Below are 17636 nucleotides of genomic sequence, written 5' to 3' on the forward strand. Positions count from 1 at the left end.
AGAGCCTCCATGTGTTGGGGTCCTCCCATGTGGCATGCCTGTGATGGGGAATTTGTTTTATCAGTGGTTTGTTGGTTCCCTATCTAAACACCTTAACAAGGATTAGAGATCCTTTCAGGATAATGGCTCCTGCCAAACCCTTAATTTGCAATACCTGCTGGCTCACTTAGTAAATTCTGAAGAGTTTCTGGAACAGAATGTTCTACTTTACATCTCTGCACATCTAGCTTCTTGTTACAGGAATTCCCCTCCCACTCCTACTCCCACTCCCTTTCCCTAAGACTCTTGACTTTGTCCAGTGGCAGACTCTAATCCCCCAGGAGACCTGGCTCACATGTAACACCTCTTGCATGGTCTTCCAGGTATTGCAGGTTGTGTTATTCACTTCCTCTTCCAGACACTCACTCATTATGGTTTTCTGTCTCCAGGACTGTGGGCTGTGATCAACAATGCTGGGGTGCTTGGCTTTCCAACTGATGGGGAGCTTCTTCCTATGACTGACTACAAACAATGCATGGCCGTGAACTTCTTTGGAACTGTGGAGGTCACAAAGACATTTTTGCCTCTTCTTAGAAAATCCAAAGGGAGGCTGGTGAATGTCAGCAGCATAGGAGGTGAGTCAGCATTTTCACACGTGATCATGGGGTGCCCATCACAAGACATGGCTCATGGCATTCTTTGTGGGCTGAACAAAAATGCAGGGCATGCAAAGGCAGGGCTGGGTCAGGATTAGTAAATTGTACATCCCTTAATACAATAAAACCTTTCTCTTCTTTCAAATTCTTTCATGTAGAAACTCTTATCCACCTTCTAACTCATCCATTTGTTACTGGGGATTTAGGGTTCTTATATGTCTTTATAATGTGACTGCCAACACACAAAGTTGCTAGATTTGTACAGGAAATCTCACATTACAAATAATGTCAGCATTTCAGGCAACCTGTTTTCAACACTTCGTCAATTTAACACACTGTGTTCAGTTCCCTGTAAGCTGAGTAGGCAATACCTTCCCTCTGTTCGTGCCGTCAAACAAAAGCTGCCTGCTATTGTTGACCGAAGATTATCCCCAGTGTTGAGCAGCCTCAACCCAACTGGGTCAGGATGTGATGACACTGGATGGTTTGTCTCTCTCTGTTTCCAAGAACAAATAGTACACAACTTGTGTCAAGGGCTGAACAGTCTTGCCTTTTCATAAACAATGCCCATGTGTGTCATAGCACGCCCTCTTTTCTGGGACAGACATTTTCAAACTGGGGTTCCTTGGGCTCTTATTCAGTTTGGGGAAGATCCATCGACCTGACTTTTGGGTCACTGGGTCACTGCAGAGGTGAGAGGGAAGCCAAAGGGATGGGCTCTGAATTCTAGGATCCTGCCTTCACATAGAGGAGTACTACTCTTCACTGTTGGATCAATTAATTCTAAGTAAAATTTCTTAAAATAAAAGGTATGACTAGGCTGTTTTTGTTTGTTTGCTTGATTTTTGTGTTTTGTGCTTTTTTTTTGGTAACGTGAATATCAGTTCTAGAATGATTTGGTCAGGGAGGGGGTTCTTCGTATTTCCTAGACAAATATTGTTGTCCACCACATTCCCTTTCCTGGCTTTAACTCAGTAACTTTCTTAAAACTAACTGCTATGTGTCTTTGACTAGAGTCTTGGTTGGCCTGAGGTATAAACAAAGAAGAAGGTAGGGAGAGAGAGAGGGAGAGAGAGTTGAGGGAGACGAAGTGTCCTCTAGGATGGTTAGGAGCAATGAGTATTATATTTTAGCTGTGTGAGAACCCTAAAGTAGTTCCAATTTCCTGCTACCTTGCCAAAGCAAATGAATCCTGAGAAAACACACAGCAATATTTTCCTAATCTTTGTTCTGAACTTAGCCTTTACAATTTTGGCCTGTGTGGAAGCCTCACCTTTCTCATTTCCCTGGAATAGTCTGGTACTTCTGGGAAAGTCTCACAGACTCTTTGCCTCACTTATATAATAAATATTTACTGAAATAACAGAGTACTGCCTCCTCCTTGGCACACTGACAAGGAGGTTTCTCTTTTTTTTCTCTGTTCTCAACTTTGAGCAACACCTTCACGCATATGAGTTCACTTTAGTTATTGCCAAAATGTGGAGTATGTGCTGTAGGCCCAGTGTCTGGCATGCACCAGCAGCTCAGTTAATCAATGAAGAAATGCAAGTGTATGAACGAGTGAAAAATGGAAAATGGATTAATGAATGGGTAAGTGAAGAGCTTACAATACAAGGCCAGGTGCGGTGGCTCAAGGATGTAATTCCAGCACTTTGGAAGGCCAAGGCGGGAGGATTACTTGGGCCCAGGAGTTTGATACCAGTCTGGGCAACATAGTGAGACCTCGTCTGTACAAAAAAATTAAAAAAACAAACAAACAAACCAGGCATGGTGGCATGTGCCTGTAGTCTCAGCTACTCAGGAGGCTGAGGTGAATCAGTTGAGCCTGGGAGGTTAAGACTGCAGTAAGCTGTGTTCATGCCACGGTACTCTAGCCTGGGTGAGAGAGTGAGACCCTCTCTCAAAAAATAACTCACAATACAGAGCATATCCTTCCACATATCTTCAACTTGGCCTCTAAAGCTCTTTCCAAGCCAGAACTTCTTACTCTGTTGTCATGTATTTTCATTGAAGGGGAACTCTGAATGTTAAAATAAATAACATATCTCACTGTTTTATTATTATTATTATTATTATTATTATTTTTTTTTTGAGAGGGAGTCTCACTCTATCGCCCAGGCTGGAGTGCAGTGGTGCGATCTCGGCTCACTGCAAGCTCCGCCTCCCGGGTTCACTCCATTCTCCTGCCTCAGCCTCTGAAGTAGCTGGGACTACAGACGACCCCACCACGCCCGGCTAATTTTTTTGTATTTTTAGTAGAGACGCGGTTTCACCGTGTTAGCCAGGATGGTCTCGATCTCCCGACCTCGTGATCTGCCCACCTCAGCCTCCCAAAGTTCTGAGCATATCTCACTCTTATTCTCACCCTCTGGTTGTGCAAATTCATTACACCCAGCTATGTCCATCTATTTTCTTAAGATCATCACCAAGTTAACCTATCTGAAACAAAACTTGCTGTCAGCCCTCCAGAATGCCTAGAAATACAGCTAACTAGGGAGGTGAAAGATCTCTACAAGGAAGACTACAAAACACTGCGCAAAAAAATTGGAGATGACACAAACAAATGGAAAAACATCTCATGTTCATGGATAAGAAGAATCAATATAGTTAAAATGGCTGCTCTGCCCAAAGCAATTTATAGATTCAATGCTATTCCTATTAAACTACCATTGAGGTTCTTCACAGAACTAGGAAAAAAATTTAAAAATTAATATGGAACCAAAAAAGAGCACGAATAGCCAAGGCACTACTAATCAAAAAGAACAAAGCTGGAGGCATCACACTACCTGAATTCAAACTATACTACACGGCTACCTGTAAGCAAAACAGCATGGTCCTGTACAAAAGCAGATACAAAGATCAATGGAACACAATAGAGAACCCAGAAATAAAAGAATACACCTACAACTACCTGATCTTCGACAAACCTGACAAAAACAAGCAATGGGGGTAAGGATTCCCTATTCAATGAATGATGCTAAGGTAACTGGCTAGCCATAGGCAGAACATTGTAACTGGACCCTGACTTCTTTCTGTCCTAGTCTTTTGAGTTTCAGAGCTTTGAGTCATCTTGGATTTGTTTTTCCCCATACCTCTCTCTTCTTTCTCCCACCCACTCACCAAGATGTATGAAGTTTTCCTCCATCACATCCAGTTTTGAATCTTCATGTCCCAGAGAAACTCTAGAAATGAGTTTATTTGTAGGACTCAGAAACCACCCAAGGTACTTTATAAAGCTACTAAAACAGTAACAAGAGATCAGAAGAGCAGGGAGGCATATGTACTCAACAGGGCCGGGAGTTTGTGTAAAGACAGAAACAAAGCACTGTCAAGATAGGAAAAAGATATTTCATGCAAATGAGAACCAAAAAGATCAGGAGTAGCTATACTTATATCAGGCAAAATAGATTTCGAGACCAAAACCATAAAAAGAGACAAATAAGGTCATTATATAGTCATAAAGGTGTTCATTCAGCATGAGGATATAACCATTGTAAATATACATGCACCCAACACCAGAACACCCAGATGTATAAAGGAAATATTATTAGAACTAAACAGAGAGATAGACCTCAATGCATTAGTAGCTGGAGACTTCAATACTCCACTTTCAGCTTTGGATACATCATCCAGGCAGAAAATCAATAAAGAAACATCAAACTTTATCTGCATTATAGACCGAATGGACCTAATTGTTATTTACAGAACATTTCATCCAAAGGCTGCAGAATACGCATTCTTCTCCTGAGCACATGGATCGTTCTCAAGGATAGACCATATGTTAGGCCACAAAACAAGTCTTAAAACATTTTAAAAAATGAAATAATATCAAGTATCTTCTCTGACCACAAGGGACCAAAACTAGAAATAAAAAGTAAGAGGAATTTTGGAAACTATACAAGCACATGGAAATTAAACAATATGTTCCTGAGTGACCAGTAGGTCAATGAAAAACATTAAGAAGAAAATTTAAAAATTTCGCAAATGATAAAGGAAATCAAACATACCAAAACCCACGGGATGTGGTGAAAGTAGTACTAAGAGGGAAGCTGGCTACCAGCTATAAGTGCCTACATTAAAAAAGTAGAAACACTTCCAGTACAAAACCTAGTGATGCATCTCAAAAAGCTAGAAAAGCAAGAGCAAACCAACCTCAAAATTAGTAGAAGAAAAGAAATCATAAATATTAGAGCAGGAATAAATAAAATTGAAAAGAAGAAAACAATACAAAAGATCAACAAAATGAAAAGTTGGTTTCTGGAAAAGATAAACAAAACTGACAAACTTTTAACGAGACTAAGAACAAAAGAGAGAAGACCCAATAAAAATCAGAGATGACAAAGGAGACATTACAACCAATACTACAGAAACTCAAAGGATCATTAGAGGCTACTATGAGTAACTAACTATATGCCAATAAATTGGAGAACCTAAAAGAGATGGATAAATTCTTACAGAGAGCCTACCAAGATTGAACCATGAAGGAATCCAAAACCTGAACGGATCAATAACAAGTAACGAGTTCGAAGCTGTAGTAAAAAGTCTGCAAGCAAAGAAAAGGCTGGGACCTCACGGCTTCACTGCTGAATTTTACCAAACTTTTAAAGAAGAACTAATACTGATTCTACTCGAGTATTCTGAAAAATAGTAGTGGAGGGAATACTTCCAAACTCATCCTATGAGACCTATATCATTCTGATAGCAAAACCAGAAAATACATTTAAAAAAAAAAAAAAAAAAGAAAACTACAGGCCAATATACCTCTTGAACGTTGATGTAAAAATCCTTAACAAAATACTAGCAAACTGAATTCAACAGTGCATTAAAAAGATCATTTATCATGACTAACTGGGATTTATCCTACGGATGCAGGGATTGTTCAACATTTACACAAATCAATCAGTGTGATACGTAATCTCAAAAGAATGAAGGACAAAACCATATGATCATTTCAACTGATGCTAAGAAAAGCATCTGATAAAATTCAACATCCATTTATGATAAAAACCCTCAATTAAAAAAAACTGTGTATAGAAGGAACACATCTCAGTGTAACAAAAGCCATATACAACGGACCTATAGCTAGTGTCATGCTGAATGGGAACAAACTGAAATCCTTTCCTCTAGATCTAGAACACTACAAGGATGCCCACTTTCACCACTGTTATTCCACATAATACTGGAAATCTTGGCTAGTGCAAGCAGACAAAAGAAAGAAATAAAGAGCATTCAAGTTGGAAAGGAAGAAGTTAAATTGTTCTTGTTTGCAGATGATATATGATCTTATATTTGGAAAAAACTAAAGACTCCACCAAAACCAATTAAAACTGATAAACAAATTCAGTCAAGTTGCAGGATAGAAAATCAACATACAAAAATCAGTAGCATGCATTTCTTTTTATTTTAGACAGAGTCTCGCTCTGTTGCCAGGCTGGAGTGCAGTGGCGTGATCTCGGCTCACTGCAGCCTCCACCTCCTGGAATCAGGTGATTCTTCTGCCTCAGCCTCCCGCGTAGCTGGGACTACAGGTGTGCACCACCATGCCCAGCTATTTTTTGTGTGTGTGTTTTTAGCAGAGACAGGGTTTCATAATGTTGGCCAGGATGGTCTTGATCTCTTGACTTTGTGATCCGCCTGCCTCAGCCTCCCAAAGGGCTGGGATTACAGGCGTGAGTACGCCAATAGCAAACAATCAGAAAGAGAAGTCAAGAAAGTAATCTCATTTACAATAGCTATGAATAAAATGAAATACCTGGGAATTAACCTAACCAGAGAAGTGAAAGATCTCTACAATGAAAATTATATAATATTGATGAAAGAAATTGAAGAGGACACAAAAAATTGAAAGATATTCCATGTCCATAGGTTGGAAAAATCAATATTGTTAAAACGTCCATACTATTCTATAGAATCTATAGAAATCTATAGATTCAATGCAATCCATATCCAAATCCCAATGACATTCTTCACAGAAATAGAAAAATAAATCCTGAAATTTATATGGAACCACAAAAGACTCAGGAGAGCCAAAGATATCCTGAGCGGAAAGAACAAAACTGGAGGAATCACATTACCTGACTTCAGATTATACTACAGAGCTGTAGTAACCAAAACAGCATGGTACTGGCATGAAAACAGACATATAGACCAACAGAACAGGGTAGAGAACCCAGAAATAAATCTAGACATCTATGGTGAACTCATTTTCAACAAATGCAATAACATACACCAGGGAAAGGACAGTCTATTCAATAAATGGTGCTGAGAAAACTCAGCCAGGTGCTGTGGCTCATGCCTGTAATCCCAGCACACAGGCAGGTCAGGTGGATTGCTTGAGTCCAGGAGTTCAAAATCAGCCTGGGCAACATGGCAAAACCATGTTTCTACAAAAAATACAAAAAATTAGCCAGGCATGGTGGCACGTGCCTGTAGTCCTAGCTACTCGGGAGGCTGAGGTGGGTGGATCAGTTGAGCTCAGGGAGATAGAGGCTGCAGCGAACTGTGATCACACCATTGCACTCCAGCCTGGGTGACAGAGTGAGACCCTGTTTCAAAAAAAAGAAAGAAAGACAGAAAGAAGAAAGAAGGAAAGAAAGAAAGGAAGAAAGAAAGAAAAGAAAAGAAAAGAAAGAAAAAGCAAACTGGATATCCATATGCAGAAGAATGAAACTAGATCCCTGTCTCCTACCATATAAAAAAATCAAATCAAAATGGATTCGATACTTAAATCTAAGACCTCAAACTGTGAAACTATTGTACTATAAGAAAACATTAGGGAAACTCTCCAGGACATAGGAATTGGCAAAGATTTCTTGAGTAACACCCAACAAGCACAGGCAAATGAGATCACATCAAGTTAAAAAGCTTCTGCACAGCAAAGGATACAATCAACAAAGTGAAGAGACAACCCACAGAATGGGAGAAAATATCTGCAAACTAGCCATTTGACAAGGACTTAATAACCAGAAAATATAAGGAGCTCAAACAACTCTACAGGAAAAAATCTCATTTAAAATGTACAAAAGATCTGAATAGGCATTTCTCAAAAGAAGACAAGACATACAAATAGCAAGCATATGAAAAGGTGCTCAATATCATTGATCATCAGAGAAATGCAAATCAAAACTACAATGAGATATGATCTCACCCCAGGTAAAATGGCTTTCATCCAAAAGTCAGGCAATAACAAATCCTGGTAAGGATGTGGAGAAAGAAAACCCTTGTACACTGTTGGTGGGGATGTAAATTAGCACAATTGCTATGGAGAATAGCTCTAAAAATAGAGTCACCATATTATCCAGCAATTCCACTGCTAGATATGTACCCAAAAGAAGGGAAATCAGTATATCAAAGAGATACCTGCACTCCTATGTGTGTTGCAGCACTGTTCACTATAGCCAAGATTTGGAAGTAACCTAAGTGTCCATCAACAGATGAGTGGATAAAGAAAATGTGGTACATATACACACAATGGAGTACTATTCAGCCGTATAAAAGAATGAGATATTGTCATTTGCAATAACATGGATGGAACTGGAAGTCATTATGTTAAGTGAAATAACATAATGAGCATAAAGACAAACTTCACATGTTCTCACTTATTTGTGGGAGCTAAAAATTAAAACAATTGAACTCATGGAGATAGAGTAGAAGGATGGTTACCAGAGGCTGGGAAGAGTAGTGGAGAGGACTAAGCAGGGGGCAGTAGGAACGGTTAATGGGTACAAAAAATAGTTAGAACGAATGAATAAGATGTAGTATTTGATAGCACAAGAGTGACAATAGTCAATAATAATTTAATTGTACATTTAAAAATAACTAAAAGAGTATAACTGGATTGTGTGCAACACAAAGGATAAATGCTTAAGGTGATGGAGACTCCATTTGCCCTGATGTGATTATTATGTATTGCATGCTTGCATCAAAACATCTCATGTAGCACATAAATATATACACCTACTATGTATCCATAAAATATTAAAAATTAAAAAAAAGAAACAAAGCTCTAAAATGATCGATTTTCCTCTGTGTTAGTTTGCTAGGGCTACCATAAGAAAATACCACAGATGAGGTGTCTTCAGAAAACAGAAATTTCTTTTCTCACAGTTCTGGAGGCTGGAAGTCCAAGACCAAGGTGTCGGCACGGTTGGTTTCTCCTGAGCTCTCTCTCCTCAGCTTTCAGATGACCACCTTTTTGCTGTGTCCTCACGTGGTCATCTCTCTGTCTGTTGCACCCCTGGTAACTCTTCCTCTTCTTATAAGAATGGCAGTCATACTGAATTAGGGCACCACTCTTATGATCCCGTTTAACCATAATCACCTTTTTAAAGGTTCTATCTTCAAATGCAGTCACGTTCCAAGATACTGGAGGTTAGTACTGCCACATATAAACTTTTCTGGGTGGTGGGGGGAGCAATTCAGTCCATAACACTGTAATTGATAAGGAACAGGGGAATTCAGCAGAGAACACAGTAAGGGGCTCTCTAGCACTTACTGGAGAGTTTTGTGAAACAATAGAAAAGATTTTGAGCTGGAAAAGAAAAAGCTAGAATGTAACACAAGGATTAGAAAAGTCAGAGTATGTGTAAAAGGCAATATATAACTAACCAATCCACAGAAATTAACATCCAATGTGATGCTGACTTGTTGATATATCTTTGGCAAAATTAATGTAATAGTAACTTTGGAAACATGCTTATCTGGGAGTTCATTGCTGTTATTTTCATTTTGAAGCAAGGTGCATGGAGGGAGAGAGGCAGTCAATCACTAATAAGGGCTCCAGAAGAAGCACGTGGTTGCCCTGACCCACCAGATTGTCTTGAGTCTGGCACCTCTGTCACCTTCTGAGTGACAAGAATTTTGGTGGCATAGATTTATCATGGAACTTTGCACCAGCCAGGAAAAACTGAGCTGGAATTGATGACTCTGTTCCAGTTATTCATTGCTGCAGAGTAAATAACCCTGAAGAAACCATCTCAGGCTGCTGTGAGTAGGCAGCTGGTTTGGGAGGCAGAATAATGGGTCCCCAGAGACATACATGTCCCATTGTCTGCAACCTGTCAGCCTGTTGCCTCACGTGGCAAATGGTACTGTGCACATGTGATTGAGTGAAGGATCTTGAGATGAGGAGGTTATCCTGGATATTCTGGATGAATCTGATGCAATCACAAGGGTCCTTATAAGAAAGAGGCATGAGGGTCAGAGTCAGAGAGAAACTGGAAGATGGTACCTAGCTGGCTTTGAAGATAGAGGAAGGGGCCAGGAACTAAGGAATGCAGGTGGCTTCTAGAAGCTGGAAAAGTCAAGGGAACTAGTTCTCCCCTAGAGCCTCCAGAAGGAGCACGACCCTGCTGACTCCTTGATTTTATCATAAGATAATAAATTTGTAATGTTTAAGCCACTGGGTTTGTAGTAATTTGTTACAGCAGCTGTGGGAAAATAATGTGTCTGGTTTGACCTTAAACGAGCTCCGATTTATAACAAATCACATGCACCTAATTACAGATTCCAAACATTTTTCTTTTTTCTCCTCAAATTTAAACTTCATTCCTCCTAATCTTATGTAATTCAGGTCTCCATGAACACTTTCTCCTCATTCTTTACACCATGTTGAAGGAACACTTAGCACGTTATCGCGTTCCAAAAAGGCAGAGCCAATCAAACAGATTTTACTAGAGATTCCATATATCACAAAGCATTATTTAATGCAAATTCCCTTCAGATTTTTGTTGTTGTTGTTGTTTTTGTTTTGTTTTGTTTTTCTTCCTTCAGAAGGTCTTCAGTTGCCAGCCACCTCACCTCTGGTTCCTTCCCTCCCCCGTCCTTCCTGGCTCCCAAATCTCCCTGGTTTCTTTCCTCATCTTTCCCTCTCCTTCCTTCCCCCATAACCAGCACGTTCATATCACATTCACCTACTCTTAGCTGCTCAATGAACTAAACACTTCCATTGGATCTGCCCTCCTTGGAAGGCAAGAGGTGTGCAGAATAGAAGAAAAAATTATTGCAAATTGTATTTGCTGTTTATTTGTCTGCTCTATTCCCTCCCTCTCTGAAACTCTCACAAGCAAACTGAAGCTGTCCCGCATGAGCTTTCGTAACTTCTCCTCTCTCCTTCTGTTGTCACTCATTCTCCTCTTCAACCTTTCCTCCTTCCTCCTCCGCACTAACTCCTTCTCTCTCCCTGGGCCTTTCATTCTACCCCAGGCTATGCTCCAAGGATGACTCCTCCCCAGACTATCAATACTTTTCTCTTTGAACTGGGCTGGCAGCCAGGAGGGTGGGGCTCTCCTCTTCACTTCCTGGTTGGGTGACACTCCTGGAAAATCCGAGGTCCTATGGCCTCTCTAAGCTCCACTTTTGTCCCCATAAAGTGGAGGCAATAAGAGTGGACAAATAAGCAGAGGAAATATGACCACATAGGAGCGTTCTGAGGCTTAAATAAAATAATTCTCATAAAGTTCTTAGCATAGCTGCTTATGTGTAGTATGTCTTCCCTGAAGGTTATGAGTTATTACTATTTCTATTAATGGACACTGCCCTGCACTTCATTATTTTTTAAATTAATTCTAGTTTTTATTTTAAGTTCTGGGGTACATGTGTGTTCCATTGCAGCACTATTCACAAGAGCAAAGACATGGAATCAACCCAATTGCCCATCGATGATAGATTAGATAAAGAAAATGTGGTACATATGCAGCATGGAATACTACACAGGCATAAAAAGGAATGAGATCATATCCTTTGCAGGGACACGGATGGAGCTGGAAGCCATTATCCTCAGCAACCTAATGCAGGAACAGAAAACCAAATACCACATGTCCTCACTTGTAAGTGGGAGCTGAACAATGAGAGCTTCTTTTCCCCTTTTTCCCTGAACTCCTTCAAAAGCTAGGTGACTTGCAGCCTCTACTTCTTGGCAACCTCATTAACCCATTAAAGTTTGGCTCCTTTGTTTTCCGTTAAAGACTGCTCAGTTCCCTGTGCCCATTGGCCACTTCTTATCCTCCTTGCTGTCTCTATCAGGCACAATTTCCACACCCTCTCCTGACCTTCTATCTGCTTGTCCAGCCTCAGTGAGAAGTTCCATATGCCTCTCATTTGGGCAGAGCCAGCCAGAGTTGGAACGTACACATTGCTTAAAAGGATGTTTGTCTGAAAGTTCAAACTCCCAAAATGTCCTCCTCAATAGGTTTCTTTGCAGTTTTTTGAATATGCATATGAATATAACCACATTTTAAAAATCCATTCATCAGTTGATGGACATTCAGGTTCTTTCCAACTTCTGGCTATTATGAATAATGCTTCTCTGAATATTTTTTTTGTACAAGTTTTTGTGCGGACACTGTAAATTTTATGTAAGGGTTAGCTATTGTTTCTATCACTTTCTGTGTCCTTGGGAAAGTCACTTAAACTCTCTACACTTTAGTGTTTTCATTTTTTAAAATGAGGTTCCTGAGGATAATACTACAATCTACCTCCTATGACAGTTGTGACCATTAAATACATTTAGAGCTGATGTTAAAACACTCAGAACAGTGCTTGGCATATAGTAGACACCTAATAAACATTAAGAGTTATTATGAAGGATCCATTACATTTCAGGCATTTGTTGAATGCTCTCAGGTATATGACCCCAAAAACCTATGTAATGTTGCTATCCTCATTTTGCAGTTATAAAAACCAAGGTCAGAAGGGTTCAGTGACTGACCTGTAAGCTAGAACTTGAACTTGAACTTCAGTTTCATGTTCTGACTCACCAAGCCACCTCCTTCCCTGGTGACTCAGCATAACCATATGTTACCACCACATCAAACACAAAGTCAAAGGGTCTCAGATGCTCTCCCCAGTGGTACCTTATTGACCATTTTTTGCTTTCTACTAGCTCCACTGTTAGATGCTTGTTCCAGCCTAACTCCCATTCTTGTGTGGAAATAAAGTCAACATAACCCATGTCTTCTAAATACACTCCTACGGGTGGGAAGTTCCAGGAGTGGGATGGGGAGAAACATTACTTCTTTAAGTTCTTCTCTAAGAAATGCAATCTAGAGTCAACCATGTCCTTCCCTCCTGTGTCCTTCCCTCCTACATCTTCCATCCCTAAAGAAAGGAACATGAAAGGGAAAGAGTAAGAGACATCATGTAGGAATACAGGTAAGAATCTTCTAGGATGCCAGGCAAGCAGAATGAAGACAGACTGCCCAGGTTTTAATCCTGTCTCTACCAATGACAACTGTGTGACCTTGGGAACAGTTCAGAACCTCTGAGTTGCAGTCTCCTCATTTTAAGATGAGGATAATAGTAATTGCTTCTTCTGGGGTCCATGGAGAGATGAGATGAGATAACACATGTTTAAGCATCAGCCTTGTGCTTGGCATGCAGTGAATGGTCCAGTAGCATTAGCGACCCAAAAACCATCCCATCATGAGGATCTGGGGCAGCAGCTGACAGTCTGTGCACTTGTAGCTTCTTAATCTGCCAGCTGCTGGTATCACTGCCTCTGACTGTGACACTGAATTACCCTTCATCTTCTGCCCTGTCACTTACTGGCTCCTGAGGAGATGACCCCAACAGGTAACTCCTTCCAGATTCAACCATGTCTACTACAGGAGACTTTTCCCCATTGTAATAACTTGTTGATTATCCCTCCCACATAAATAGCATAGCTCTTTAACCCAAATCCCAGCAAGGCAGTTGGATAAATATTTAACCAAGGATCAGAGGCATGGGAGGCAACTCTGATGGTACAAAGAGCAGTTGGAAAATCTTTCTGTTTGAGGCCTAAAATCGCCAGTTTTCCTCTTCAGAAATGTTCGCATAAACACTTGTGTGCGATTGCATGCTATGCTTGAAAACAAGCCCTTCTAAAATGACCCAGGCCTCAGAGATTTTGTGTCATTGTGGCTTAAATCTTGCTCTTTGGTTACTAGCTGGGTGACCTGGGTCAGGTCACCTTACTTGTCTGTCTCTGTCTTCAAATGAGGGTCATGTAGCACCTGAGTCCAGGGCAATATTTCTCAACCTTGACAGTATTGACAATTTGGTGGGGAGGATTCTTTCTGTAAGGGCACTGTCCTGTGCATTATGGGGTGTTTAACAGCATATGTGTCCTTGACCCACTAGATAATAGTAGCACCCACCCCTAATTGTGACACATCTTCAGATATTTCCCATGATCTTTGGGGTGCAAAATCACCCCCAGTTGAAAACCTCTGATCTTGGCTGCAGATTTAAATGCACCATGGGTTTTGAGTGCTTAGCACAGTTACTGGTATATAGGAAGTACCTGAGTAAAAGGGACCTCTCAGCTGAGAGATAGTAATCACAGTTGTCTGCCACATCAAACTGCTCTTTTTAGTATTATTATTTTTTATATTTTTACCTAGAATTAGAGAAGTGGGAAACAACTCTAATTGTACAAAGGGCCGTTGGAAAATTGTTCTGTTTGAGGCCCAAAACCTTTTTCGGGCCAATTTTCCCCCCGAAATCTCAGAGTAAACACCTGTGTATAATTGCATGCTATGCTTGAATAAGAAGAATTGAAAATAAACCCCTCCAAAACAGGTCTCCCTCTGTCGCCCAGGTTGGAGTGCAGTGGCACGACTGTAGCTCTCTATAACCTTGAACTCTTGGGCTCAAGCGATCCTCCCACTTCAGTCTCCTGAGTAGCTGGGAATACAGGCACATGCCATCACATCTGCTAATTTATTTTTGCCATGGGGTCTCACTTTGTTGCCTAGGATGGTCTTGAACTCCTGGCCTCAAACAATCCTCTTGTCTTGGCCTCCCAATGTATTGGGATCATAGGCATGAGCTACTGAGCCCGTCCCAAGCTGTTTAAAATACTTCAGAATTACTTTATACCAAAGCAAGCAATCTTAGAGATTCTTACAAGTCTACAAATTAAAGGATCTAGTAGAGTTCACAGTTTCAGCCTTGAGTTCTGTCTCAGTCCAGACTGTGGGATCATTCCTGGACTTTTCCTTGCTGAGCCAGCTGCCTTTAAAGAATCATTTGGCAAGTCATTCAGCCAGTCCCTCAGCTGCTCAGTTGCAAGACGGGAAGCCTAGGCTGAGATTTTCTTCCCTGACACTCTGCAGGGCGATTGTGGGACAAGGGGGAAGGTGGGTAGAGCAAGACTGAATGAACCTCCTCATGCTGGGTTGTGTGAGAGATTTACATGCCTATAGTCAATTCATTCTAACATCCACAAAATGCAGATATTAATTAAGTTTCTAGATCAAGCACTCTGTAACCCAAATTTGTATAACTGGTAAGTGATAAAGTCAGGATATGAACCAGGGTCTGTTTTACTCCAAGTACTATGTGCTTTCTACTTTTCCAGGCTGTTAAGCGAGAACATGTCAGACAAGCAGGGGCATTAAAAAAAAAAACAACCCTAACTCTGGTCTCTTTAAATGGTAATTAGAAAGTGTTGGCAATTTAGGGCTATCTCTTACTCCATTGCTTCTCAACACTGACATATGTGGGCATCACTTGGAGATCTTGCTAAAAGGCAGAATTTGACTGGGTTGGTCTGGGTGCAGCCTAAGATTCTGCATGTCTATAACTAGTTCCCGAGTGATGTTGGTGGTACTAATCCCCGGACCACATTTTCAAGCTTTAGCTGCATCAGAATCACCGGAGAGCTTCTAAATACACGATTGCTAGAAATCAAAACCTCAATAAGATAACATACCCCCTAAAATGGCCGTAATGAAAAACCACCATAATATAATATACACTCTAAGATGGCTATAATAAAAGAAACACACACAGAGAAAACACATGTTGGTGAGAATGTGGAGAAATGGGAACCCTCTTATACTACTGGTAGAAATATAAAATGGTTCAGCAGATGTGGAAAACATTTGGCAGTTCCTCAGTAAGTTAAACTTAGAATTACTGTGTGACCTAGCAATTCTACTCCTAGGTGTATATGTAAGAGATAGAAAACAGGTGTTCAAACAAAAACTCACTCGTACATAGACGGGCATAGCAACATTATTCACAATAGCCAAAGGTAGAAACAACTCAAGAATACATAAAGGGATCACTGGATAAATAAAATGTGGCATATCCGTATAAAGGAATATTTTTCAGCTTTACAAAGAGTGAAGTACTGATACATGCTACAACATGAATGAACCTTGGAAACATGATGCTAAGTATACATAAGGCAGGGAGAGAAAGGGTCTCCACAATTCTTTTGTAAGCTTCAGAATGGTAACTTCAAGTCCCTTATTTTTAGCCCACTGTCAACAGTACATCACAATGTAAAGGAAAGAAAATGACCACCAGAATAATCAACAAAGTGAATGCTGAATTTATTCCCCTGCCAGGTAAGGGAACACAGCCCAGGGAACAAATTGACTGAATAGTTCACAGAGGCATTCAGGGGAATAAGACTTAGAAGAGAGGGGATGATTTTTCGTGCCTACGCTAAGTAAGGATAGAAAGTGTGCAGTCTAGGTCTAGGAAGAGTGGAAAGAGTCCATAGTTCTGTATATTATTGGTTAAGGCAGGTCTTGTTGTTGACTAAGTATGTTAGTCTGCTCAGACTGCCACAATAAAATATCACATATCGTGTGCCCTAAACAACACAAATTTATTTTCTCACAGTTATGCAGTTTAGAAGTCCCAGATCAACATGCCAGCATGGTTGGTATTCTGGTGAGGGCTCTCTTCCTGGTTTACAGTCAACTACCTTCTTGCTGTGTCCTCACATAGCCCTTCCTTGGTGCATGTTCAAGGAGAGAGTGTGAGGTGTCTGGTGTCTCTTCTTATAAGGACACTAATTCTGTTGGATCAGGGGCCTCATCTTTCTGATCTCATTTAACTTTACTTTTTTAGAGTCCTCATTTCCAAATACAGCTATCCTGAGGATTAGGGCTTTGAGATAGGAATTTTTGGAAAACAGAAACATTAAGTCCATAACAAGGGGTGTTCTCTTAAGTTACCTAATATTAGGTTATTCAAAGTGTCTGAGTAATGCAAGAGGAATAAGTTACATAGATCTGCTATACAACATTGTGCCAACAGTTAACAATGCTGTATAGCACACTTAAAAAATCTGTTAAAAAAGTAAAGTATAATTCATATTAAGTCTTTTTACCTTGATAAAATTAAAAGTTAAAAAATTAGAGGCTCTAACTGGACAGACAATGAAGGGGTACATAAGGTCAAAAAGCCTTAAGATACAGTGGCTCTTAATCAGCAACTTTGGACACCTATATTTATCTCATCTTACGTCATCTTAAACGTTAACGGCAGGATTGGATCTATGAGGTTGAACCATACAATACTGCCATTTCATAGGTAAGACATGGTCTAATATTGGCAGTTCTTGCAGGGTTCAAATTAATGTAAAAAACAAACGAGTCTTAAATGTTTGATTCAAAACATGCTTTTTGTTTAGATTGTCAATGTGGTATATGATCTACTCTCAATAAACTTCATATGTCATGTCTTAGTCTGTTTTGTGTTGCTATAACAGAATACTGCAGACTGGGTAATTTATAATGAACAGAAATTGATTGGCTCTTGGTTCTAGAGGCTGGAAAGTCCAAGATCAAAGGCGTGGCATCTTGTGAGGGTCTTCTTGCTGTGTTGTTCCACAGCAGAAGGTGGAAGGGCAAGAGAGAGTGAGAAAGAGAGTGAAAGGGGGCCAAACTCCCCTTTTTATGATGAACCCACTCTCAAGATAATGGCATTAATCCATTCATCCCATCCTCCAGGTCTAATCACCTCTTGGTACACCCCACCTCCTAACACTGTTGCATCGGGGATTAAGTTTCAACATACGCTTTTGGAGGGACACATTCAAACCATAGCACTTACCCATAAGGCAGTGCATTATCACGAAAGCTCATGTGCACAAATATGTGACAAAACCCTAATGTTCAAGATTTAATATTCAAAAGATTACTTGAATAGGTATTAAGTGCAGATTCTGATTCAGTGGGTCCAGGGTGGCTCTTAGTAATCTTCATAATAAACAACGGC

General features: G+C 40.3%; 1 protein-coding gene across 1 annotated transcript in view; it reads left to right on the plus strand.

The window, feature by feature from the left end:
• The window catches only part of HSD17B2 (hydroxysteroid 17-beta dehydrogenase 2), a 63394-nt gene that overhangs the window by 34943 nt on the left and 10815 nt on the right, over positions 1–17636 (plus strand). Inside the window, exon 3 of the mRNA XM_002826689.3 lies at positions 429–614. Within this exon, the coding sequence (XP_002826735.2) occupies positions 429–614 (186 nt within the window). The remainder of the gene's footprint in view (positions 1–428; positions 615–17636) is intronic.

This window comes from Pongo abelii, chromosome 18 (assembly GCF_028885655.2).
Source record: "Pongo abelii isolate AG06213 chromosome 18, NHGRI_mPonAbe1-v2.0_pri, whole genome shotgun sequence".
In the NCBI taxonomy this organism is placed as follows: Eukaryota; Metazoa; Chordata; class Mammalia; order Primates; family Hominidae; genus Pongo; species Pongo abelii.